Source organism: Labrus bergylta, chromosome 22 (assembly GCF_963930695.1).
Source record: "Labrus bergylta chromosome 22, fLabBer1.1, whole genome shotgun sequence".
Classification (NCBI taxonomy): domain Eukaryota; kingdom Metazoa; phylum Chordata; class Actinopteri; order Labriformes; family Labridae; genus Labrus; species Labrus bergylta.
The window spans coordinates 5,370,205-5,397,509 of NC_089216.1; the positions used below are offsets into that span (position 1 = coordinate 5,370,205).

At 38.6% G+C, this 27,305-nt stretch overlaps 1 protein-coding gene across 1 annotated transcript; it reads right to left on the reverse strand.

Annotated features, from left to right (window-relative positions):
* Positions 1-681: 681 nt before the first annotated feature.
* Positions 682-18,290, reverse strand: si:cabz01007807.1 (uncharacterized). The gene is made up of 35 exons (XM_020648843.3): positions 18,132-18,290; positions 17,921-17,995; positions 16,255-16,320; positions 16,084-16,146; positions 15,560-15,607; positions 14,679-14,732; positions 13,686-14,582; positions 13,431-13,568; positions 13,228-13,320; positions 12,924-12,986; positions 12,461-12,520; positions 12,283-12,318; positions 12,128-12,190; positions 11,567-11,617; positions 11,409-11,477; positions 11,246-11,317; positions 11,065-11,157; positions 10,872-10,928; positions 10,494-10,553; positions 10,209-10,274; positions 10,071-10,121; positions 9,923-9,982; positions 9,247-9,306; positions 8,994-9,092; positions 8,848-8,898; positions 8,621-8,716; positions 7,813-7,923; positions 7,639-7,737; positions 7,515-7,559; positions 7,304-7,378; positions 6,053-6,121; positions 5,694-5,733; positions 5,549-5,606; positions 3,985-4,330; positions 682-2,580 (listed from the first exon to the last, which is right to left on the reverse strand). The coding sequence occupies exons 1-35, from the start codon at positions 18,150-18,152 to the stop codon at positions 2,176-2,178; spliced, it is 3,810 nt and encodes a 1,269-aa protein (XP_020504499.2). The 5' UTR covers positions 18,153-18,290; the 3' UTR covers positions 682-2,175.
* Positions 18,291-27,305: the final 9,015 nt, after the last annotated feature.

Below are 27,305 nucleotides of genomic sequence, written 5' to 3' on the forward strand. Positions count from 1 at the left end.
AAATCAGTATAATTAATTCTGGTTTATAATATACGACGGAAGATTAGGGCCACGTTCATTTTTCGAGATTAATGTCATAAATTTACAAGATTAAAATTGTAAATTTACGCGAATAGAGTCGTAAATTTATGAGATTAAAATTGTAAATTTACGATAATAAAGTCATAAATTTACAAGATTAAAGTTGTAAATTTACGCGAATAGAGTCGTAAATTTACGAGAATAAAGTCGTAAATTTACGAGATTAAAGGTGTAAATTTACAAGATTAAAGTTGTAAATTTACGCGAATAGAGTCGTAAATTTACGAGAATAAAGTCGTAAATTTACGAGATTAAAGTCGTAAATTTATGAGTTTAATCTCGAAATAAAATAAAAAAAAGGCTTCTGTTTTGTCTAAACCTTTAATTAATTTCTTCAAGAATTGTCTATAGATTAACTTTTTAATAATAGCAATATAAAAATAACGTGTACTACAAGCAAGTGAATACATTATTTGGAATTATTATTGAAAACTTTTTAAACTTTAGTCAAACCTCAGCTAAATTAAGCTTTATGTAGTTTGGATGGACAAACTGAAATGACCAAAAGAATTCAGATTGAAGGTTTTCAGTTTTAGTAAAGCGTTTTTTGTTTCATCAAAGTTCCTTCAGAATAACTCTTCAGTCATCTTTTTGCTCAGATTCATTTAAAATAAAGTTTTTATTCACAGATACATTTTAAATCACGATATCTGAATATACTTAAAGAGAACATTTCATTTTTAACATTCTTTTCAGGTTAGTATAATGCAGAAAGATACACTGATTGTGTGGATCATTGACAAGACAAAAAAAAAAAAGAGGTCCTGTGATTGACAGGTGACCAGTCCAGGGTGACAGCCCCGATTGGCTACAGCCCCCCCAAGATCCCCAAACTGGATAAGCCACTTCGATAATGGATGAATGGATGATATATAGAAGAACAACTTTTCCCTAAACATTTCTCAATTATGACATGTAATAATAGCAGTCTATTTACAACATCTGAAGACATTAATAATTAAGTTTGAGTGTGATAACAGAATATTACAGGGACACACACAGGTTCAAACCATGAAGCTATAGGCACACCTTAACACCTTCTGCACATTTACATGGATGACACAAGGTAAAAACCAGAAGTGTATCAAGTTTTTATTTAAACATTATATTGTACTCGTCTAATAATGATGCTGCACTACCTTTAAAAAAGTGAACAAAGTGTTTTCTCAGAGGCCTTTTAGGTACCGGTGACGTGTGGCTTAAAGCACTTAAATACAACAAAAAGATACACAAATAAAATAGTTGTGATAGAAGAAGGTTGTGTAGCTGACCCACCAGCCAACCAGTACCCCCAATTCAGCAAGAGAACATGTGCCATTAAATGGAGGTGTCTGGAAATCTTGTTTTGAGCAAAGTTTTAGTTTGTCAATATTGAACACAGGATAAACGTCTAAAGGACATGAAGGTTACTTTTCACAAGCTGAGTCCTGCATGTGGCTAAACTCAATATTGCAACTTCAACACCTTTACACTCCCTATGCCACTTTGTTGTCTGCAGTTTCCTCTTTTTATATTCTCATTAACATTTGAAATATAAAACATACACTGATTACACTCTCCTCAAATATAGAGATCAAATTAAATATACTTTAAGTTAAGATTGAATAGCTGTTCAAAAATAGTTATTTTCTGAGTTTACTTCTTTGTCAACTCGGTGTTATAGAGCTTAAATACACTGTAGTGGACGGTGATGGTGCTTACACACAGTTCAAATGTCTAAACCGAACCGTCTCTCGACACAGAGCAACATTTAGATTCACCTTATGTTGAACCTCTTCACTCATACAATAGTGTCTAAAGTGCTCAATTAGAGGTGTCACTGTCCCTGGTATTTGGACCAACCTGTGTGTGTTTCGTAAACATCTTACAACAAAGTGCAAATCTTAAGTCACCAGAGATGAATTATTTGGTTGTGATTTTAGTTTTTGCAATTTACTGATTTTTAAATAAATAAAATGTCTAATCACACCTTGAGTCTGTTTTAGCAGACTGATTTTAGGAAAGTTTTTAACAGCAGGCAACAAACATTTCCCTTCTTTAGCCAGTAGAGGGGGCTAACGGTCTTTGTAAGTCAAAGTGGAGTCACAATGTGGCTCACACGTACCCAGTAGCCTCCTGTAGCTCCTCTCTGATTGCGTTGAGCTCCACTATTCCATCATTGAGCATGGCCGCCACCTCCTTTATCTGAGACACCACCTCTTTCTTGCATCCTTTCTTCAGCTCTCTTGAGTCCTTGACAAAGTACTTGTCCATGCCCACAAAGAGTCCTTGAACCGCGGCCAGTGCCTCATCCGTGACCTCGGTCGCTCGCAAGATGGGCGCGTCCACTAAGCTGATCATCTGAACCGCCTGGCGGACCTCCCAGTCCTTGGAGTAGTGCTGGGTGCCCGACCTGAGGAAAGGATGACCGCGCAGTTTGTACAAGCCCTGGTTCACAAAGTGGACGATCTTCCCGATGTCCAGCAGGTGAGCCTCGTACTCCTCCAGTACCATCTCCACCTTGGGGAGTTGAAGGGACACAACAGAATCTTTGATAAGCATGTCAGGAAGTCAACCCTGGTTAATTGTGTCAATGTCGGCCATTTTGAACTTTTTGTGTGTCAACACTTAACCCTCAGGCATCAGTTTCATTTACTACCCTCTTAAGTCACTAAGGACAAAAAATGTCCACTTCCATAAAACTGCTATAAAAATAGAACAGATTGATATTTTTTTCTACTTTTTTCCGCATACATCTCTTAAACAACTTCAGCCCTGCTCAAAACTACCAAACATTCAATCACTATCAGGAATTTAACCCTTTAAATGCCAGTTTGATTACTTGATGTCACTGTTGTTATTTATGAAAAAAAACACAAAAATTAGTTATTTTCCATATAAAAAATATTTGATACTAGGGGATTTTTTTTAAATCAATCTTGGATATGTCAAAGATTATCTAAAATACTGACTTTGATGCATTGATAGTTTTTGTGTAGCATCAGATTTAAAATGTAGTTCCCTGTTTGGACACTGGAGGGCGAAATTGTCTATCAAATATTGAATAAGTATCAGGAATTTAACCCTTTAAATACCAGAATCATGTAATCAAACTGGCATTTAAAGGGTTAAATTCCTGATAACTATTCAATATTTGATAGTTTGATTAGTTTTGAGCAGGGCTGGAGATGTTTAAGAGATTTATGCAAAAAGAAGTACAAAAAAAATTCAATCTGTTCTATTTTTATAGCAAAAATGTTTCTCAGTGTTCTATTGATCTATTAAAAAAATAATAATTTGCATCCCAAAATGTGTCAAGACAGAGACTTTCTTACAAAAATGTGTGCCATATGCACTAACACAGACAAAATGATGGCCAGATGAAGAGGAAACATTTGCCCAAATGGACAAAAATGTCCATAATGATGCATGAGGGTTAAAGTGTTAGAATAACCACCATAACAATTCTGATTGTTCTTACAATATTGCCAATAATCCATCAACGAGTTCTGAATACATTTGACTAATCTTGGGCTTAATAGTTTAGAGTTGATGAACTTTCAAAAGGCTTCCCAATCAGAGACCTTAACCCGATCTGCATCATGTATTTGGTCAATATCAGAGTTGTGGAAATTCAACAGAAATACTCAGAAATCCTTTGTGGTTTGTGATTTGATTAAACCCCAGATTTGATGACTTTTCATTTCAGCAAAGCTATGAAATTGCAAAATCAAAAAACCTAAAGGGGTCAAAAGAGTGTCTCAGTGATTCTACTTTCCTCACTGAAAGAACAAAATAAATAAACTTATAACCCTGCATCAGATTTATGAATGTATGAATTCCCCCGTGTATCTAATATGAGATATTTCCAGTGACTGCACATTGGATGGGAGACATTTCATTCATGAACACATCCGGGCTTACCTTCTTGCGGTCGTGCATGTTGTTGACATTATCCGATATTGCCGCAGAGGCCGAAGCGATTCCACCAGCTGTTGCCACGCCAACACCAACAGCGGTTACTATGAGAGAGGCCCCGAAAGTGAAGGGGGCCAGTGCCAAACCGGCAATGGCCGTTACACCCCCGACAGCTGTGGTGGTGCCCCCGGTGATGCCAGCGATCTTCGCCTTGTGATGGAAGGTGCTGATGTTGTCCGCGATGGCGTGGAGCGTAATGATGGACTGCCACAGGACCTCGGCTCGCTCGGTGAAGACCTTGTTGTAGACGCGGATGCCGCAGTTGACTTTGTCTGCCAAGATGCTGAATGACCTGAGAATCATTTGGGAAGGGAAAGCTTTTTAAATCAATCAATCAAGAAAAATATCTGATATTTACAAAAATCACAAAATATTCCATCAACTCTACAACACAAAGATTACCGTAATATTCAATTTCTTTATGTGACTGTGCTTCAGTTATGATCTTAAGGTGAGATGGTAGCGTATCATTACATAGCTGAATAAAATCAAAAGGATTTTCAATGATGCAGTTAACCGACACAAAGCTCCCTTCTGTCTCTGTGTTGGACACTAGGGCTGTGCTCAAAAAATCCATATGGCAATATGTCATCATGAGCTCCTTACAAATACATGTATCGATTCAGATGTTACAGAATCAATTTGGCTGCAAAGCTGTGATGACAGTTTTGAAAGATAATTGATCTATGGTGCAGTTCACAACAACATCATATTTATAGCTCTGGGATTACATTTTTTTAATGTCTTTCTAGGATCTCTGAGGGTCTGAATTGAAGTGTTTTAAGTTGTATGATCCTTAAATAACAAGTGTTAATCTCGTCAACGATATAAATGACGAAAACATTCGTTGACGAAGGTCTTTTTAAATTAGTCAACTATGACGATGACGAGACGAAACTCCGCTATTTGACGATTTGATAAATAATATTACTACATCGTCTAACTGACGAAAATGTGACGAAACGAAAACTACATCACAAGTGACGATTATCACGTACCCCCTCAGCTCTTCTAAAAATTACTGTAAACCACAGCAGACTTCATCAAAGGTGTGTGGTGAGTGCAACAATGTGCAGCCTGGAACCTGCAGGTCTGTGAAGCTTCTGATCATCAAAATAAAAGCTTGCGTCTGATTTTGTTGATTAAAATAACTTCTATTTTATTTAACTAAAATGATGTGCAATTTTAGTAAGTGAGTAATTGACTAAATTAAATCAATAAGAAATGACTAATATCTGACTAAATATAAAGGACATGTTCGTCAGGAGACTATGAGTATGACTAAATTAGAAAATGGTGTGAAGATTAACACTGTAAATAACAGCATATAGTTTGTCCGATCCACTAAAACACTTAGCGGTAGCTCTTTCAGCTCTACGCATTGAACCATTCATTTTGTTTCAGCACCATTATTACTGGTGAAATAAATCCTCTATCATACTTTTTTAACCATCAGCTCGGTTAAGTAAGTACACTTTTAGTTCTGTCAAATTCAAATGAAGAGAAATACCTGGCTTCATCCTCCTGTAGGACTTTGTCCTCATCATCTGACGGCACCTCATCCCATTCTGAAACAACAGTCAGGTAACAGGTGTTAAATAAACGTAGAACATGGGATTTATTTGTTCATTTCTTTGCTCTGGTTTGAGACTCACTTTCCACAGTGTTCCACCACTCCATCAAACTGTCAGTGTCCTGTGACAAAACAGATCAGAAGACACACATGAGCACTAAACTACCAGGTTTAGAAAGATACAGAAGTGGATGGAAAAAATGCTTGTGTTTGGGGCGCAGATGGACTAGCGTTTAGGTCGGGTCCCATGTATGGAGAAGAGGGTAACCCGGGTCAAGACCGGTCTGTAGCTTCTTTCCCGCATGTCACCCACCACCTTTCTCTCCCTGGTTTCCTACTCTACCCACTCTCCTATCCAATACAAGTCAAAAATCCCCCAAAAAAATCTTTAAAAAGAAAAAAGTGTTTGTATTTTAAGTCCCAGTTTTAAAACAAACTGACCCCTTCCTCGTCGTCGTCCTCCAGACCTTCTGCAGCTCGCTCATCCATCTGAGCGGCTAACCACTCCGCCTGAAACAGAGGGGACAGTAACAACACGATAAATATGTCAATAGCTCGTTGCTGCATACTTCAAAGATTAAAAGATGAGTCATCAACAACCGGGCTTAATTTAGCCAAGACCTTTGTATATATAAAGATTTTTTTTTTTTTTAAACAAGTTGATGCTTATGCTAGCATGTTTGCAATGTTGCTGAACTGGCTCAGTCACACGCTGAAGGAATGTGTCAGGAACAAAGAAGTGGAAAACAACAAGGTTTTAAAAATAACTTCTCAGTGGGAAGATGAAGTCAACAGAGTACATCTTGTATGAATGATGATGCTAGTTGTTTTGTAAACGACAATTGAACATTCGCCCATTGGCTTTAACACCAAGGCTATGCTAATGCTAATGTACAATCGAAATAACAGATGCTTCAAAGTAAGCTCAACATTATCTAAATAAATAAAGATATTACTGCTGAACAGGCACAATAAAAACACAAGATGCATTTTTACTCTAAATCTGATCCATGTTGTGTTGTTCCCATTAGGCTCGTCAGGTCTGACTCACCGGAACATTTCAGACCAAAAAAGTTTCTCTCATCAACGTCAGCAGTCATGTTGACCAATTTAAAACAATGCGTTGCTTCATTGTGAGTTCCAGTTGCACAATAAGTTTATGTAAACAAATTAAAGGTGGAGTCAGATAATACGTGGAATCTAGGTCACTTTTTAAGAGTTGTTTATTCTTTGAGGCCAATCACGACAAAACCCAAGCACAACATGTTTCTGAGCTTTTAACCCCTTGTGAACCAATACGCAGTCTGAGATCCTCTGGCAGGGCCCTACTGGCTGTTCCAAAGTCCAGGCTTAAAACTAAAGGGGGACATGGCCTTTGCTGTTAGAGCCCCCAGACTTTGGAACAGCCTGCCAGAGATCAGACTTGCAGATTCCCCTTGTTCTTACATTTATAAAGACGCTTTTACTTTGTGATTTCGCTAATTGTTCTTATTTTTATTTTATTAGTCTGATTTTGTTGTCTGCTTGTTTAGGCTCTGCCTGTTGCTTTAATTGTCTCTCTGCTTTTATTTTCTGTTGTAAAGCACTTTGTTACTTGTATAGAAATAAAGTATTATTATTATTATGTTTAATGCAAGGTTTTAGCCAATTAAGCCTCACAGTGACTCTTTTTTTAAAACAGTGCAAACTCACCTCGGCGGCCTCTGACATGAAGCCTCCAGATGTAGCTCCTGTTGGATCATCCGACTCTGAATCCATTGCTTTGTTCTGTCAAGACGAAGAAATAGAAAAAAGGAAAGTGAAAGCGTTGACTTTTTTTTTTGTAAAGACGTGGTGGCAAGAAAAGCTAAAATCTTTCTTTCTTCGTGGGATTAGCGATGAGTTTGAGAACATGGTTTTTCACCTTGGCCTTGGATTTCTTGAGAAGTTTCAGTTTGGACGACTTCTTCTGTGAACGAGAACAATGGATGGATGAGAAACCCTCAAAGTAAAGCAGCAAAATGTGAGAAGATGAGTGACAGTGATACCGGTTTGCAGACGTCCGCTTCATCCAGGTCGCTGCCGTACATCTCTTCTGGACTCATGAATTCTTTTCCTGTTTGATCAAAATCCTCAGCAAAGACATCCTGCAAGATATAAACTGGATATTAGTAATTCATCAAACCAACAGAAACAGATTTAAAAGAATGAAGTGAGCTTACACATGCTGCTTGTTGAGGCATGTGGTGGCTGAATCCAATGGGTTCACTCTGGCCGTTGCTCGTCTTCGGCTTGCGAGGTGGGGGATCCGGGGCTTTGTGTTTGGACTTTTTCTGACAGAGAATGAAAAAAGAAAAGACATCTAGTTGGATTCTCAGTATCATTAAAACAGTCCGGTGTTGAGCATTTTGCTCTTCCATTAAAGGCTTACTATGCGATTTTTTGATCCAGCATGAAACCAAAACAACTTGCGCTGCATCGTTGTCTTAGCATGCTAATGCTAGCGATCTTTATTCTGCTGGTATCTTCACACTGCATGTAAATTTACCTGAAATGAGCGTGATCTAGAAACACAGTTAAGCAGTGAGTACAGTATGTTATTCTTCTTTTCTCTAGTCCCTCAATTAAACAACTTTTATACACGAGGGGAGGAGTCAGCCGGCTGTCCGGGCGATGTAAACAAACTGAAGATAGGACTCTGAAAACTCTGAAAACATCACAGACAGTGGGACTTGGGTGTTACACCCATTGTAGACAGTCATGACTCACAGAGTTATTTTCAGAGGATATACTTGATTTCTACATTTAAGTGTGAAAAATCACATTTAAAGACTTTAAGGGAGCGTGAAATGAGACCTTTCACAAAAGCACCTATGATAACTTTGTTTTGTTGCTAATCTTCTCCATCAGAATGATCTGTGCTTTCTTTGGTCTTTGTGTTGAGTCACAGGGTGACACTTCCCTTATACACACAGCAGCTGCTTCTGTAAGCTTGTTACTGATTGTTAAAAAAATACTTTCATCACATACCGGTTTATCCATCCCCTTTAGATCTTCATCGTCTAACTCTTCTGCGGAGAAGCTGCTCTTCTTCTTCTGAAGATAAGGGTCGTCCAGCATGTCCTCCTTGTTAAAGAAAACATTTCATTTTCTTTAATTCACATTTATTTGAAGCCTTGATTGGCCAGAGTCGTTTATTTTGGTCTCTCACATCCGATCATTTCATTAAAAAAAAAAAAAAAAAAGAAGTAATTTACTTTGGAGCTTCGACGACCCACGTGCAGCATTTTCATCTTTGTCGGTTTCTTCTGTTGATGAAGGCAAAATAAACAACATTACGTGATGACAGACCACATAGCCGTCAATAAAACAAACAAAAAAAATGATTACAACAGAAACGTACAGGTTTAACATCTTCCATTCCGTATGGGTCTACATCTCCGTTCAATCCAGCAGACATGTGGAGCGCCCTCTGGAAGTCTTCATCGTCCATTAAATCAGCCTGGGAAACAAATTCAAATACTCTCAGTGAAAATCATGACTCCTGGTTTAGAAACATCTAAAGTATGGAAAAATATGTACTCATAGGTTTTAGTCATGTCAGAACACATCATGCAAACATAACACACATTTATGTATCAATCCAATAACAGTACCTTGCTAGTTGACTGAAGACTCTGGCGTTTCAGCTCCTCTTCATATTCAAAAGCATCATCCTAAAATACATGAGGAGTAAAATCACACCTTAGATGTGGAAAACCAAGAAATGGTGAATGAAAAGCAGTTTGCATCTCTCCAGCTTCCAGAACAACTTCCATCATTTGGTCCACACCGGGACTTCAACTGACAACTCTCTGGTTCCCGACCCAAGTCCCTACAGACTGAGCCACTGCTGCCTCCTAAACAAGATGATGAGCGCGTGTTTGCTGACTTTTTCTGGGCACATCAAGTCATCCACATGAAACAGATATTTCCCAGAGAACATTCAGATAATTCTCCCTTCTTTTTTTTTTTTTATTTACTTTTTTACTTTTCAGTTACACTTGTCCATTTTCTCATGAAATCCTAACATGCCATTTTACCAAACAACTACACGTCCATATCCAAACATGTATACACACACCCATTCCTTCATACCTACATTACCTTGATTGACTAACAACTTCTGCAAACATATTGGTAATTTGCTATACAATAGAAAAGTGCCTTTAAAGTTAAATAAATAAATAAATACAATTAAAAATAAAAATAGTAAGAGGTGACTAGAGCTTTTCAATGAGTCATTGTCATACGAGGTGAAGTTAAGGGAACTGAACTGAAGGAGAGCCTTACCTGGGACGTTTTTCGGGGTGTGTAGCCACACGCGCCCAAAACCTCATCCTGAGATTTATCCTGAAGATAAATGTTGAACTGTTCAATATGAACCAAGCCTGCACAGACTGTTCAAACACCAACATACTCCAAAAGTACAGAGTCCTACCTTTGAGCTCTTACGAGGTGTGTATCCGTGTGCTCCCTTTAGTCCGTCATTCTGGAGAAAGTGTCAACATGAAAAACGTCATTAAACAAGTAAACAAGAATCCATGACAGCAGATGGTAAAGCGTTAAAGCCTGATACCTTTTCTAAAGTGATCGTGTATCCCCTTTGTGGAACAAACTTGATCTTCATCTTCTTTGTTTTCTTCTGCAGAGAGAGAGAGAGATTTTTCAAACTTCTTTTAATCGCTCAAAGCATTTAAAAAAAAAAAAACAACCAACACTTAAATTCAACACTCATCTAGTTTCAGACGAGAGAGAGAAAGAGAGAGAGAGAGACAGAGACGGAGAGAGAGAAAAAGTTCTGCTTGTGTCCATTAAACATTCCAGCATCATTACTATCTATCATTATTCAAAGTATTACAACCTCTCCATGATGGGCTTCTCCTCCATCCTCCTCACCAGTGCTGCCATCCAAAGCAGTCCCCTGTTGACAACGACACACTGAATCAAAAAAACAGTCTATGAACCGTTTAGTACCACTCAAATCGATCTTTGAGTACTTGAATGAGAAATACTGTGGGAAAGAAAAAATGATGAAAATAGGACAGAAAATAATGCATCATGAGTTCTTATTCCTGTGCAATTTTCTACAGTAAAGAAAGTTTTTGCAGCTTGAAATGCTGTTTGAAAAAGTAAAGCTTTTTGAAAAACTCCTCATCCTGTTGCACCCGGTCTGCAGGAGGTTAAGGACTTATAGTAAGGGAAAATATTAGTAAGGGTCGGGAAGCTGCTGGTACATTACCTCTGACCATCGGCGTATTATAGAGTTTTTCTTGCCGACACTTTTCTTCTCACCATCCTGTTGTAGAATGAGATAAATAAAGTCATCAAAATGACAACATTGTTCTTAGATGCACTGTAGGATGGCTGGTTAACAACAGATTCAAGGGCAGATTCAGAGTAAAAAACAAAAAAATTGCTTCAGACAATCTCACCTTGGTTTCTTGATGTAAATGTCCATTTAGCACAGAGGAGTTAGTGGATGCTCGTCTAAGCAGCTGACTGACTTTGGTCTTCAGTGGTTTCTTCTGTTTTAAAAAAAGAAGCTTATTAAACAACACTGGTTTTAGAGTCGCTGTTCATTAACAGAATATATATTTTTAAAAGCTGACATACTCTGTAGTCCGTCTCGTTCTGTTCCCCATCTTCATTTTCTCCAGGTGACAAGTTCCATTCTGAATAATAATCCTGACAAACAAAAAGGACTCACATTTAATACTGTTCTCTTACAGCTTTAATCACAGACACACGCTCGTAGATTTGATATTTATCGCCTTACCTTTGAAGGTCGACGTGATGTGGGTAGTGTCCTGCTCTTCCCTTCTTTTGTATCATCAGAAAACTTCTCCTACAAAAGAGAATCAGGACAGCTCATGAAGACAAACACCTGAACACAATCAAGGCAGCACCGATGGACTTTCTTTTTGCTTCGTTTACCTTCGACCCTCTTCTGGAGAGGAGTGACATTCTGAGTTTTGGTTCCTTTTTCTGTAAGAAAGAAAACGTGTTTTCAAGTACAGACTGAAAACATACCGAAATAATCACAAACTCTGCCGGGTTTTGAAGGTCATGCTCGGTCTGCTTCCATCCTACCCACAGAGCTACATGCTTCCAAAAGTAATGGAAGTTACCATCTTCGCTCACAGGACTTACTCCTTCTAATAAAGCCCGTACTGAATTAGGAAAAAGGGGCGTTCAAGTATGCTGCTCCCTCTTCTTGGAATCAGTTGCAAGATACTTGAAATCTTCGGGAGCTGGTTTCCTTGAATGTCTTTAAAGGTCGTCTTAATGATCTGGAGGCAGAAACATCTGACTGTAGATGTTTGAGCTAACTCGTATTGCCCTTTTTGATCGCTTTGTTGCTGATGACTTAAGACAGATTCTGATGATTTGAAACCCTGTAATTGTGCTGCTGCCTGTCTTGGCCAGGACGCTCTTGTAAAAGAGATTTTTTTAATCTCAATGACACTTTTTCCTGGTTAAATAAAAATGTGGTACCTTGACCTGACTGCCGAGGCCGTCTTGATCTTCCCCACTTCCGCCATCAGAGTTCCCCTTCATCTAAGAAAGAGGTTAGCCTTTATTAGCATCGTCTTTGTGCTTCATAACAAACAAAGCTAAATATATATATTTTTAAAAACAGGGGTCTTAACCTTGTAGGACTCTCGTCGTAGTCTCAATGTTCCCGACTGAATGAAAAAAGAACAGAAAATTAGACTTCGGAAAGAATGTGGGTTTTGAAGAGAACATTGCTGTTTGACATGATGACAACATATTTAAGGACAAATGTGGTTAGGAGAATGAGGTTAAATAGGAAAAGGTTTGTTTTACTGGTTTGAAGTTGGGGCTGAGCTCTGGGCTGTCTTCGGGCCAGTCTTCAACACACCTTTCCTATTTCAGTAAAAGCAAACATTTGTATAGACAGTTTTACTCCAACATATTTCATTAATTTAGAGAGGTAATGCTCCCCCTGAGAATGACTCAGCTCCATATTTGGAATCTCTTTCTGGTCAATCTGCATCCACCTTTTCTCAAAATCCAGTCTGCAGAATGCCATCACACTGGTTTGTGATTCACACTCTTACATGACCTCATTGCCTTTTTTTTCCCATATCATTATTGTAAAGCTATACCTCACATTTTGTAGCACTACCAATACTTCTGTTTTCAACCATCCACCCTGTTTGTCACTACCATAGCCTTAGGGCTTCAAATCTATAATGATGTTTCTGTATTGTCTTGTAAATTGCTTAATAACTGTGACACATCCATTTTCACATTTTGAAAAACCCACCTGTCCAGTTAGCAGGACGTCTTCGTAGACAACATAGTTTTCAGGGTCTGTTGGTTTACTTTCCTGTAAAAAAAAAAAAAAAAAAAAGAAATATAAGAAATAAGAAAGATATAAATATAAAAAATTGAAATATAAAAACTTAAAAAAAAAATATTTTCTATCTTAAACATAAACATCCCAAACATACTCTGGAATTTCCATGACCTGGATGACTAAAAAACCTACACAGACTTCCCAAGCATAGCACATACTGTATGTAGCCTGTGGTAATTAGAATGAGGTCAGAGTTCATCAGAATGCCTACCGGTGTTTTGGGTCTGCGTGGAATGACCGGTTTTGGGAGCCCTTTGAAGGACAGTTTTGGTGATGTTTTTGGCACAGGTGGATCCGGTTTAGTCTAAACACACAATCCAAATGAATAAAGTGAATTACTGCATTTACTGTAGCAAGGGAATGAGTGAGTAAAACAAGCCGACAGTATCTGGCTAAACTCTGTTCTGAGCATACCAGGTTGGCTGGTAAGGGTGGTCTTTCTGGTTTCGGTGGCTTTTCTGGCATGGGTGGCTTTTCTGGCCCGAGTGGCTTTTCAGTCTTCTGTAGTTTACTTCGAGGAAGCGGCTTTGGTGGACGCTTGAAGGTTCGAACCTGGATTTGTTATTAAAAAAAATGTGCATGACATGTAAATCAGAATATGTCTTAGACAACAATGTGCATTTGGCTTTTAAATATTCGTTCAAATATCAAAAAGTACGAGTGACATACATGGTTCATCTGAGTTTGGGATTGGCTGGGTGTCATGGACAGATTCCTGGCCCGACTGAAGGGAGATGGCTGAAGGATGTCATGTTTAGTACCCCCGGGAGTCGTCAAGACAATGTCCTGTAGCCTGTCGGAAGACAAGGCCTGGGTGGATTCTAATGGCGCTGCTTTGAAGAGATCTGGTGACGATATATCCGCCTCTGTTTCTGGCCAACCAACGTTTCCGTTAGTCTTTGATGGAAGTGGTTGGAAGATGTCCGGAGTGCCAATAGAAACATCTTGGAAAGGGTCAAATTGTTTTGAGGGAGTAGAACCAAAGGGGTCATCCGGACTGGAAGCGGCTTGGAATAAAGTCCTTGTAATTGGGCTCGGGAATGGGTCGACCGCAGATGTGGATGCTGGTGAAAATATATCGCCGATTTCCTTGGAAGACCTTTTAAAATCATGCTCTTTGTCCACTTCATTGGTTGTGGCTGTGTGAAAAGGGTTTGCCACCATAGGCTGAGGAGACTCAGACAGATTCAAAGGAGATCTAAACGGGTCGTCAAAGACACTATTGTCTCCAGCACGGGACTGTAAGGGTTTGGAGAGGTTTGGGGTTTCAGTAGACGTCGACTTCAATAAGCCTGGCGAGCTCAGGGTTACATCATAAAAATGGCCATTGGTAGGCGTGTGTTGGGCAGATGTTGACGTCTGGAAGAGCCCTTTTACTTGGCTTGGGGTAATGGCATCTGGAGGTTCTGAAAAATGAGCTCCATTTCCCCCAGTTTTCATTCCAGTTGGAAGATCCAGAGGTGTACTCTGGAATTCAGGAGGTGGGACAATGATGCCATCAAGGTTGAGTTCCTCTGAAGTTTTTCTCCCCGCATCTTCCTTTAAATGTCCTTTGCTGCCCGATTCCTGATAAAAAATTTAAAAAAAACACAGGTTCATTAGGAACATGTTTTCTGAAAATGAAAGTAATCGTGCTTAAGAATCAAAAAACTTTATACTCACCAAAAAATAGGAATAGAAAGGGTTATTTTTTACCAAACCTCTGTCGACTCCATTCTGAAATTGAAACAAGAAGGAAGATGAAGACTGAGATTATCCTTTTTGGACTTTGAACATTTTAAAAATGATCATGTTTTTACACATGCACAAAACCCAGAACTTTTCAGTGTGAGCTACATTCATGAACTCAAACTGCTGATTCTTTCCCCCTGACTATAACTGGAACTCAACCTGACAGCCCCTAAGTGTTACAGTGTAGGACTCTTTCATCTGGTCTTGCCTCCTGAGACTCCTGAGACCCCTCTGCCCCCCCCGTCCTGTCCGACAGGTAAAACTTCCCACTATGAAGGACACAGGAGAATAAGAAAGTCTGGAAGCTTTCAGGGGTAGACTCGATATTTTCAGGAACACATGTGGGAAAACAGCTTCAGATATGCTGGCACTGATAACAGACTCGAGGACCTACATGTAAGTGGACTCAGGTGTTACACCCATTGTAGACAGTCATTACTCAGAGTTATTTTCAGAGGATATACTTGATTTCTATCACATTTAAGTGTGAAAAATCACACATAAAGGCTTTAAAATTTTCCCCCCTGGAGACAAAATGCATCTCCAAAAACTGTCTAATTTTTAAAAAAAACTATTGACCTACAAATAGTATAAGTGCATCTTAGAGATCAAAGATTTTTTTAGAAAAACTCTAAGCTAATCTCTTGTAAAAAGTTAGCAGCTATAAGTGGTAGATGAAGGCTCTTGATTCATTACTGCAAAAATATATTTAGACTGCCAAAGATAAACACGCCTACACTATGAAGAGATCTCATGCTAACAACCACATTGTATGTCCAAGTACAAAACCAGAGAAAGGGAGTGGATCGTACCTGTGCTGCAGCAGGAGAAATATTTGTATCCTCTGCCTTCAAACCGTCCTGAGGAGAAACGTTTATGATGTTTAAAACACGAAGAGACCTCTGTCCCATTATGTTACTGGTATGTAACACTCATTCAACAACACTGACACATTCATGTTTTTAAAAAACACTCGAGGCATTTCAGATAAATCACAGCAGACATTTCTCTGGATTGCACTGCATGACATTTTGTGTATCCTCTGTCCATGTTGAATATCACCTGTCCAAAGTGCAGCTTGTGGTTGTCTGTGACGTTACAGATGAACGACAACATAAACAGAAAATCGACAACACTTGCTGTTCATACGATACAACAACAAAGTCTAAACTGGCTGCTGGTTGTCCAACAACCTTGAAGTTGTTGTTTTTTTTGGCTCTTGCCTTTGTAAAGACAATAACTGGGAGTGTCCATACAATGCAGTTGGTGTACCACAGGTGAAGTGTGACTTGATGAGGCACTCAGCCTGCTCTTCTCTCTGTGCGTGGTTACTAACCTGTTTGTTGACAGACTCGTTCACAGGCAATCCACTGGATTCAGAGTTTGACGAAACAAGAGTCTGAGTATAAAAAGAAACAAATCATAGGGAATCAGTTTTGTCTTCCAATTTTGCATTCCCAGTGGAAATTGGTAATTAAGTAATAAAAGCAGAAGGAACGTTACTCACCGTGTATTGGTTTTGAAAAGGGCTCTGGGAAACCTTCTTTAGCATGTGCTGTAGCGTCACAAGACTCTGAAGAAAAGACCCAAAAACATCAACTGTGCACTTTTTTTTAAGTTTAAGTTTACCAAGCTGAAAGTTTGTTTGGTTACAGATTCCTCTTAAACAATGGAGTGTGTGTGCTCTGCGGTAAACTAGTTTAACTACTTCTTTGCTCGCTAAATTTCCCATTCAAGCCAAAAAAACAATCACTGACCAGAAAACATGTCGAACAGAAATCTAACTTTTCAAGCTTTTATTTCCAATTAAGAACTTTGATTAATACCACAAGATTCATATGCCATTATTACGGTGGCTGGGAAGTGCAAAACAAAATGACAATGTGTGAAACACTTTCACAAGCGCTTTAAAACTTACATTTTGAAAATCATTTTCACAAACGACATAAGCTTGACAGAAAGAGAACGTACCAGAATGCAGGAAATGACCCCAGAAGTGCATATCTGGAATACACTCCCTTTCCGTCAAGATTCTGTTGTTTGTAAATTTGTTTGGGGGACAGATAAAAGGGTTTCACTGCTTGGAAATTTTATTTATAAAATGTGCATTAGTTTTGTCCTCTGTAAAAGTGTTTTGGTTTTGTAACTTTGTTTCAGAAAAATATTTTCAAAATGTAAATTTGTCTCACATTTTGTAAAAGTGTTTCACACTTTGATTTTGTTTTTGCACTTCCCAGCCACCGTAGATCAGGAATGAAATCATCAAAAACTGAATTAAAAATACACACAGATGAAGACGCGCTTTGATTCCACTTCTCAAGCACTCTTACATAATGATGTAACAGCTTAATTAGGCATTAACTAGTTAATTGCTGTCTAATGCTGCAGTCTGAACTACTTCGTCTTTGATCATTACCAGGTTCAACATCACCTTTCCAGAAGTCATATATATATTTGAGATATTGGTTATATTTCGTTAACTCTTTAACTCCCTCTGTTTGTATTTAAAGACTCTTGCTCTAGGCTTGATGGAAACACTAATCTGATCACTGGAAAGAAGTTGTTCCATTTCTGTTCTGATGCTTTGCCAAGTGCAGATTCCTTCTGCTCTGTACACTTTAACAAACAGAGCCATCAGTCACAGAGATGACAGTGCAAAAAAAACAACTTTCAAAACAGGTGACACCGTGATCCTCAGGGCTTGGCTACACGGTCTGTTTTCCTCCAGATAATACACTTGATTTTATCTACAAAAAAAACAAAAAAAACACACACATCTGATCTACAATAAAAGTTGAATTCAAGAAAGTTTGATGACTTTTAAAGATTTTGATTTTTAAATGTGAATTTTCCTACTGCAGAAAATTACATCCATGCACTATTTCATTACAACATTTACATTTTATGTTCCCTTAAATGTTTTTAAACCGTAAATGTCAACTAACTATGAACCAGCAGAGTGCAGCGACATATTAGTCCCACATGTTGTGAACTGATGAAGTTGTTTACTTGCTGCTTGAGGATAAAATGAGAAACATGGAAGATGCATGTTGCTGTTTGTGTCGTTTACTGGCATGTCTCTCAATCAAACCTCCAAAATCAAAGCACCATCACACACAACAACAACTCTGTCCAAGAGAGAAGTATTCATGTAAAGAAACAAAGTTACTTACAGAGCGTCTTTCACCGGATCCAGAGTCCAGACCTGCTACATCTTCTCCATTCTCGTCCGACCCCGCCTCGTTCTCCTAATTAAAAATAATTTAATATTAAAATCACAGATTTACAGGTGTAAGCTTATCATTAAATCAACTCATGGAAATGTTTGACAACTTTTAAATCGATGCTTCACTAAAAAAAACTAGTGAACAGCTCGACTCTTACCTCAGTTGTATCTTCTCTCATGGCGACAACAATTGGTTTAAAAATGATTCAAAGCAGGATTTCTTTTTTCCACCCCTCGGTTGAGTCTGTGATAACGTTTCTTTGGCATCGAAGCGTCTCACTGCGTCTGTGTGCGAATGACAGCGCTAACGGAGGTGATTATCTCCAAGTTTGATGCACCTGTGTGGAATCAGCGCGTCCGCTTTAAGACATTTCAAAATAAAAGTCTGGAACATCCAGGCTGCATCCACCTTGATTGTAAAAAAAAGTTTGTTTTTTGTTGTTGTTTTTTTTAAATCAATGAAATCTAGCAGGATTGCTAGAAAGATTAGTGCTGACTTGTCGAAATTCTTGTTGTTTTGATTTCTGGCCCTGTTTGTCCTTGCTCCAGCTTGTTGTCTGCTTACATTTGCCTGATGTACACTTTTGGAAAGTTTGATTTTTATTGATTTTCTTTTTATATATATATATATATATATATATATATAATCCACCCTAGTCTTTATTTATGTTTGAATTAACTTGTTCCTGTGTATTTTGCTGTTGTATGTTCATCCTCTATAAGAATTTGTATAAACATTTTTTGTATGTTTTAAAATTAGGCAAATCAGAAGTGACAAAAAAAACTGTAGTTCCTTGAGTGTCTAGGCTTGCTGGAAAAGCAACAAAATCCCCAGTAGGGGGATAAATGAACATGTTTCCTCCATACTAATACTTCTTGCACAATTATTTTGAAGTTAGATTCACTTTTCCTGACTGCTCTAACTTGATAGGAGGATGTTATCTTCCCCACATCTCAATGCGAACAGACCGGTTGTGATCGCCCAGCCCAACAGGGGGGTGTGGTGCTGGTGTGTTGATGAGCTGAAGCTCTGTGTTGATGGATGAGGAAACTCCTGCAGGAAGTGAACAAATACTTCTAGATTTGAAATTAATAGCAGAGAGCAAATTCAGACATGAGATTAACACCCTTACATTTTTAGCAATACTACAGGTTTGTTGGGCAGTGGGCCCACCAGAGAATAAACCTTCACAGAGGCAAATACAAACACATCTGGAATGACCTACACAAACCACGACAATGGACATCATGTTCCTCACACATTCACACCGCCTTGGATTTGTTGAAAATAAGACGTGCTCATTAAGCAAGAAAATCAATTAGGCAAACATTTAGGCCCCCTTAAATTAAAAGGCCTTCACTGAAATTCAAAATGTGTCAGCTTAAACACTTTAGACTTTAATTCAGAAAATAATTTGCTATTATTGCTATTTGCTTGGTGAATGTGCCATGTATAATCCTAAATTAGTAAATAAGTAAAATAAAAAGGTAATACATATAAAATAATAACAGTATCATCAGCAGAGTCTGGGGATGTGGTTAGTGCTGATGCCGCACAGCAAGGAGGTTCCTGGTTCAACTCCCCCCACTGTGTGGATTTTCCATGTTCTCCCTGTGCATGCTTGGGTTCCCTTGGGTTACTCCGGCTTCTCGTTAGGTCAAATGGTGACTCTAAATTTCCCGTAGGTGTGAACGTAAATGTCCGATGACAGCTGGGCCCCCGTGTAGATAATGGATGGCTCTTCAGGGTTGATTCATAAGATAAAAATGTAATTATTGTTCAGAAGCACTTGGCAATTATTGATGTAGACAAAAGTTTGGAGTAAATATTTCTGGAACAATAAAGTCAAAATGTTTTAGTTTCTGGAACATCTTTGTGAAAGCAGAGGTGTGGTCTTTTGGCAGATGTGGATTACTTGCAGATTATTTTAAATATGCACAAAACACACTCATGTCGAGCACAGATGGACCGTCGGTGAGAGAAGCAGCAGTGATTTTTTTTTTGCTCCTTGAAAGTGAAAGTGAATGCAGAAAAACTTGGCTTTATAGTTTATTTCAACAGGTTTAGGCCTATTTCTAATGCACATGACATAATTTACATATTTAAAGTAACAGTACCATGAAGACAGTCTTCACATTTTCTCACGGCCATCCAGTAACATTTAGAGGTGCAGTTGCAACATTTGTCCAGTAGATGTCATAATGTCTTTACAGCCTGTGAATGGGGATTTTTGGTGAATTTTGGTAGTCATGTTAAAATACATTTTAATACACCTCCAGGGTGGAAGGCTGATTTCTAAAATCAAATACATGAATAAGGGACTGTTCAAATGAGGAAGTGCATTACAACAAAGAGTTTGGTCCTGTAATTTATGTCATATATTGGGCAATAGCCTACGAAAAGGAAGGTTTGCCTTAAATCTATTTTTCATTTGAATTGAAGAAATCCAATAATATGACACGTCTAGGAGTCAAAGGACAGTCACTGAGAAACGCCATGCTTTTACCAGGAAGTCATGTGATTGTCAGGATAGGAGGAAAAAAACCCCTCCCTGGTACAAAACAAAAGATGTAACGCATGGTATGACTTCTTTAAGAAAGCAGAAAGTAAAAGAGAAAGCTTGTAACTTACGCCCTTATGACTCATTCATAAACATTTATTGAACTAGACTTATTCAGATTCCCCACTCTACCTTTGGACTATCTTCTAGGAGAAACACTGTATCTACAAACACAAGTTGCCATCTGCTCAATCTAATTATCCTAATTACTGTGTGTAATCAGTGTTGTGGTAATTAAGTGATTTTTTAAAAATATGTCTACTAGTAATTTGTTTAAAGTAGTGTTGTAGTCAAGACCACATTAACTGAGACCAAGACAAACCCGAGACCAGGGTGCTCCGAGACCGAGACAAGACCAAGACATTTAAGGGTCCAGACCAAGTCAAGACCAAGACCATAAATATTAATGTAAAATCATAATCTTGTGTAGGGGGTGTCACTCAGGCCGTAACACCGGGAAAGGTTGCAGCCGTAACCAGGAGATAAAATTAAACTACAAATTAATTGAAGGTATTCGTTGTTTTCCTTCTAATCACAGTAAGGACGTGGAAAAATGGCCTTTCAATGGTGGTCTTGACTGGACTTTATCTAAAGCTGGAGTCCGCCCAGTCCCAGACCGAGACAGGACTGAGAGAAAATCCTTGTGATTCAGAGACAAGGGCAAGACTTTTAAAAACGTCTGTACATTATAATCTAAATAACTACAGAAATTCCACCACAGATGTGTGTGTAGCATGTTCATTAAACAGAGTGTAAAACCAAATTTCTCCTTGCAGGATTAATAAGAAAAATTATTATTATTATTATTATCAATATTATTATTATTACTACTGGTTTAATTACATTTCTGAAAAGGTAAGGTTAGCTTAACCATTCCAGTTTGGGTGATTTGCTCTTGCATGCAAAGCTGTGTTGCTGATACAGAATAATACAAGCCAAGGTGGTTCAGTATTTTATCTTCTTTTTGGCTAGGTCCATTCATCGAGGTGTATTCATTGTTATACCCAATGGAGCGTATTTCTATAAAACACATTTTTTAATCAACTTTCTGCCACAGCTGTGTTTAAAAAAGGGTTCATTTGAAGAGGTAAATTGAACGAGGAATGATGTTTTATTAAAATTGCCATCTGCAACCATCAATTGTACAAAGTGTTGTCTTTGTGAGTTCTGATTTAAAGATGCATATCAATCCAAGCTAGTGTTATAATAATTCTATTTATTATTACAATAACTAACTCCGTATACGAGAAGTCACATGTATAAATCTAAAACACAGCAGGAATTTCCCTCGGGCAAGTATGTGGGCAAGTATGTGAGCAAGTATGTGGGCAAGCTGTCGAAACAGAAACAAAACCAAAGGCACATAAAAGAAAGAATCCCGTTTTCGTGAAGCATATCGTCTCAGGTTTCTTTGAAACAGTCAGCACTCCGCATCTTTTTCATCTTGTTAACAGGTGAGTTTCAAACTTCCATAACATCTATGGATTGTTTATTTCATGTATATTTGTATCGAGACTGTGTCGCACTTTGGTGAAATTTGCTGGATTTATACGAACAAAAACAGCTAGATATAAAGTATGAATGAAAACTTTTGAACATGTGTTTCCCTTACCTTTGGGTCAAAGATACAGAGTCCCCCGTGGAAAGGAAAACTTTTTTTAAATATTGTTTTCCCAGTTTTTATTGAATATTTCAATCAGTAAGGCAAGTTTAAAGTCAGCCCACTACTTCATTATGCCTCAAAGCTCTTTATGTTATTATTATTTATGTATTAATTAATTCACACCCCTTCAGTATGTACTTTGAAAATCTGCTGCCTTGCTTTGCCATGTAGCTCTACTGGGTCTGTTTTTTATTCTTTTCTATTCTAATTAAATGTAATTTTTAATTTGCGACCTTGTTTGAATGTATTATCTTGTGTTTTAAATGGCACACTTAAATCAAAGACAAATTTCCGCCTTTATATGTAAAGTTTGACATTAAAGAAGACATATTATCCCCCTTCTCAACCTTTTCAAACAGTCCCCTGTGGTCTAAATGAAACATCTGTGCTGTGCTTTGGTCAAAATATAACATGAATCAAGCACCAGAGGAGGTTTGTGACCCTGTATAAACCAGCTCTCTCAGAACGCACCGTTTTGTTGGTGTGTGTGTCTCTTTAAATGCAATGATCCCCCCCCCTGGGTTTTCCCAGTAGACATCACTCCTCTGTAGCGAGATTAAAAATGGCAGACCTGCGCAAAATTTTCCTCTCGTCTGGGGGTGGAGTCCATGGATGGAGATACCAGGGAATCCCACTGAATCCCACTGTGATGTCACAGGCAGAGCACATTTGAAATGGAGCATTTTTCTCTATGTTGTAAGACTTATGCAGACCACAAACAAAGGACTGGATGGGTTTATTTCAAATTTTGTGGGTCGGTAGACACTCAGGTTACCTAAATATATGTTCAAAAACAAAAAACTAAGAAGTATATTTTTCACAATATGTCCCCTTTAAAGCATTTCTTTTCTATTTTAGTCTATACAAATGTGTTTTGCAGACAACAATACAAATTCTTTTTAGATTTTACTGGAGCAGCCAGTAGACATTATAATCAGATTTGGACTGGATTGCAGCTCTCTGTTTGTATAGAATTTGTGTCTGTGTTGAAAGAAACAATCTAAAGTCTTAATTTTTTTTTTAAATATTTACCAGATTTGACAACTTGTCAACAAAATGGATGAATCTGACACAGATACTGAAGATTTGGGTGGCATGTTAAGAACTCTACTCACTGGTTTGTTGACCCAAAATAATGATGAGAAGCATCTGCTTAACAAGCTTAGAGGGCTGGTTAAAAACATCGGATGGACACCAACACATGCTTCTGAGTTGTTCAATGCCCTCTTGAAGCGATTCCAGTCGACAACGAATGACCGCTCTCATCTCCACTCATGGATGATGGAAATGTTGCACTGCATCGAGAGTAACTACATCACTCCCACTTGGCGAGAGGAAAAGACGCTAATTGAACTGGTTCGAGACGAGAATGTAACAGAAGAAGAACTCAAAAAATGTCTCACAAAGGACGAAGAAAAAACACTGAAAGAAATTCTTCAGGAAATCCGCCAGCAAAAGTTGAACCAAATTGACGAAAAGGTTTTATGTGACGTGGAAGGCATCGTATCATCAGTTTATCACAATCTTACCTTAGGCAAGTATGCGTTGCAGCAGACTGGCTTGAAAAAAGATCTGCTGAAGCTCTGTCAGGCAGCAGAAAAGACAAAATTCAAACCCAGACTGACACAGATGGTGAGCTGGTGTATAATGGCTCTTTCAGAAACAGGGAGGTTAATTCAGGTCGGCACTGGAGAGGGAAAGTCGTGTATCGTGGCGATGTTTGCTGCTTTTCGAGCCCTGAGAGGGGAAAAGGTAGACATCATGTCCAGCTCTTCAGTTCTTGCAGAAAGAGATTTAAATGACTGGAAAGTTTTTTATGAGGAATTGGAAGTCAGTGCCGGCTGCAACTGCAACAAACCAGATGATGCATTACAAAAGTGCTTTGAGTGTCAGGTTGTTTATGGTACAGTGGAGGACTTTGCCGGAGACTGGCTTAGGCACAACTTTCAAAGGAAGGACATATTTGGGCAACGGAAATTTGAATGCGCAATCGTGGATGAAGTAGATTCTTTGATGCTAGATAAAGGTCTTCATGTGGTCTATCTAGGTAGTGAGATGCCTGCTTTGCAACACCTCAGTCCACTCTTGGCATTCATTTGGACCACTGTTAACCGGTACAGTAAGAATGGTGGAGAAACATCTGTAAGGAGTTGCATTTTACGGAAAGTTGCAGAAGAAATAAAGCATGCTGTACGTTATACACCATGTGATCTGAGCCAAGATAAAGGTATTTGCTATGTTCCAGGCTTCCTCTTAGATTTGGTCGAATCTAAGCTCGAGGTTTGGATTAAAAATGCATTCTTTGCCCAAACCATGTCAGCAGATCATGAGTATGTTATCGAGAGACGTGGGGTAGTGCCTGTCGACTACAGCTGCACAGGTGTCGTTGAAAACAACATGAAATGGACGGATGGGCTTCAGCAGTTTCTTGAGATGAAACACGGGTCCAAGCTGAGCGACATGACAGCCATCACAAACTACATGTCCAACGTCGGCATGCTTCAAAAGTACGGAGATCAGATCTTTGGAATCTCCGGGACTCTTGGCCAACAAACAGAAACTGAAACCTTGCAGGAAATCTACAAAGGAATCCAGACCTGTCAGATACCATCATTCAAGCGCAGAAAGCTGTTTGAGGTTGACGGAGTGATTGCAGAAAATGATAACGAATGGATTGAGAAAATCTGTGATGTTGTCACTACACAAACCAGTCTTACACCATTCAGGGGTCAGAGAGCGGTCTTGGTCATCTGTGAGACCATCAGTCGTGCAAAGGTTCTCCACCATGCCCTAGGAGACAAAGTCCCAAACAAAGAGCTTTATATAAGCAACAACATGGACAACACTGCCATTTTTGCTCATAAGCTCGAAGCAGGAGAAGTCATCATAGCAACTAATCTTGCAGGTCGGGGAACAGATCTTAAGGTCTCTGAACCGGTAAATACAGCTGGAGGACTGTTTGTCGTGCAGACCTTCCTGCCAAAAAATGCCCGTGTTGAGGCCCAGGCATTTGGCCGCACAGCTCGACAAGGAGCTCCTGGATCTGCTCAACTCATCGTCTGCTCCAACCATCTGTCAGAACCACTCCAGTTGCTCTTTCTGACAAATAAACTTGAGTCTTTACTGAGGAATATAAGAGATGCCACTACAATGCTTGAGGGTAATTCATCAAGGCTTTTAAGATTCACTCAAAGCGGTATTGGTGGTGGTCAAAGTATGTCTTCAATGCTGTCTGATATTTTGTCTGAAAACTCCAATTCAGTAATGAAGACAGTTAAAAAGACGAGAGATGACTCAGTAGCTGAAGAACTAGCTAGCTTCTTGGAGAACGACATCCCACAGATAAGGAAGAAGGAAGAGCTCTTCAACCAGTATCTGGGGATACTTGAAGAAGTGTACAAAAGCCAGAACAACAAACCAGAAGACTCATATGTGTCTGCACTGAATGAATTCTGGGGAATGTGGCTACTCACAAACTTCAAGTCGAAAGAGTCCATTACAGGCCTAAAGAACAAATTAAAGCAAGACCTGGAAAAAGCCAGGCAAAAGCTCAACCAGGGAGAATCACCTTTGTCAAACCTGCACCACTACACTGCGGCTGGAAATGAGCTGCGTGAAAAGGGACGTCTTCCGGAGTGTATCCAGTTGTACACAAAGGCCATCGAGGCGGATCGATGTTGGGCGGCAGTTGCATATTACAACCGAGCTTTCGCATCTTTAGCTCATCAGAACGGTCATCAGGATCCAAAATGCATCAACCAAGCTCTGGAAGATTTGAAGAATGCGCTGAAGTCTGTAGAGCTTTACTGTGAGCAAAGTGAGGTCACGTGTAGATACTCAAGGCAACCAATCATGGACCTCAGCGGTGATTTAGAAACAAGATCCGACAGTCACATGCTAGCCAGGAAAAAAGTGTTGATGCTTTTCAAAGCACACATCTACGAGGCCATCAAGAAGGTAGACAGAGCCAGTGACTTAGGTCAGGTTTTTAAAGTGGAGGAGAGTCTACTCTACTTCCTGGTTCCACTTGTCCATTCTCTGCCCTGGTTAATAACCGTAACCGGATCACTGACTCAAATCCGCTCCAGAGACCTTCTGAAGATTCAACAGCTCCTCAGTCATCCTTCCTTTGACATTTTCCATGAACTCAGGCGTCTTGAATCTCTGGGCCTGACTCATATCTATACTTTAGACGCACTGTTCTCTCTGGGTGGGTTTTTCTCAAAGTTAAAAAGGCAAATATTTTCAAACTCCTGATAGATGGCAGGACATTTAGATTTTCAGCAAAAAAAATCAAGCCAACCAACCCAGCAAACAATGGATTTGTGGAAGTGTGTTGTCAACCACAAACTTTATAATGAACTTAAAAACAAGGCCCAGCTCCAGCTTTCTGTGGGTTTTTAAGTTAACCTCTTTCTTTCCTCATCAGACTTCTGGAAATGTATCTGTTTTCATAAACCATGTGATCCTAAAGGAACTGAAACTCAGAGGAAGAATAAACCCTGGCATTAATGTATTTAATTTACATGTTTATCAGCACAGATTCCTGTTGTGTTTTATGGTAAATATAACATGGTATGTATAATAAATGATGGTGTTGATTCAAATAACCAATTTCTAATCAAATATATTTAGCAAACATCTTTTTTTTTATTGTACTCTTATATCTCTGCATTGAGCAACGTTAACTTTTATTTTTGGTCCATATTCTCTGTTACCTCTTTGTTCTACATTTTGGTTTTGAGATTCTTTAGTTAATTCATCATTTATATTCATTTTTTTTTCTCCGTAATTTATATTCCTTCAAATGACAGAGAGAAAGCATTGTCGTGATCATGACTATTCTTTCATATTGTATGTGACATTTTAATGTTTGGAAAAGCACCTAAAACACTAATACGTGTATTTTCATTGTAATTATTGATTTAAAAAAAGTGGATTTTTTTATGAAATTTCAAAATCACTTTGTGTAATTAAAATCAAGCTACCATCTTAACCATCTTCATTGACTATTGCCACTTGAAGTATATATTTCTACACATATACATATTCTATACATATTTCTGTTGAAATATTTAGGGGAAAAAAAATCTAATTGTAAGACCAAA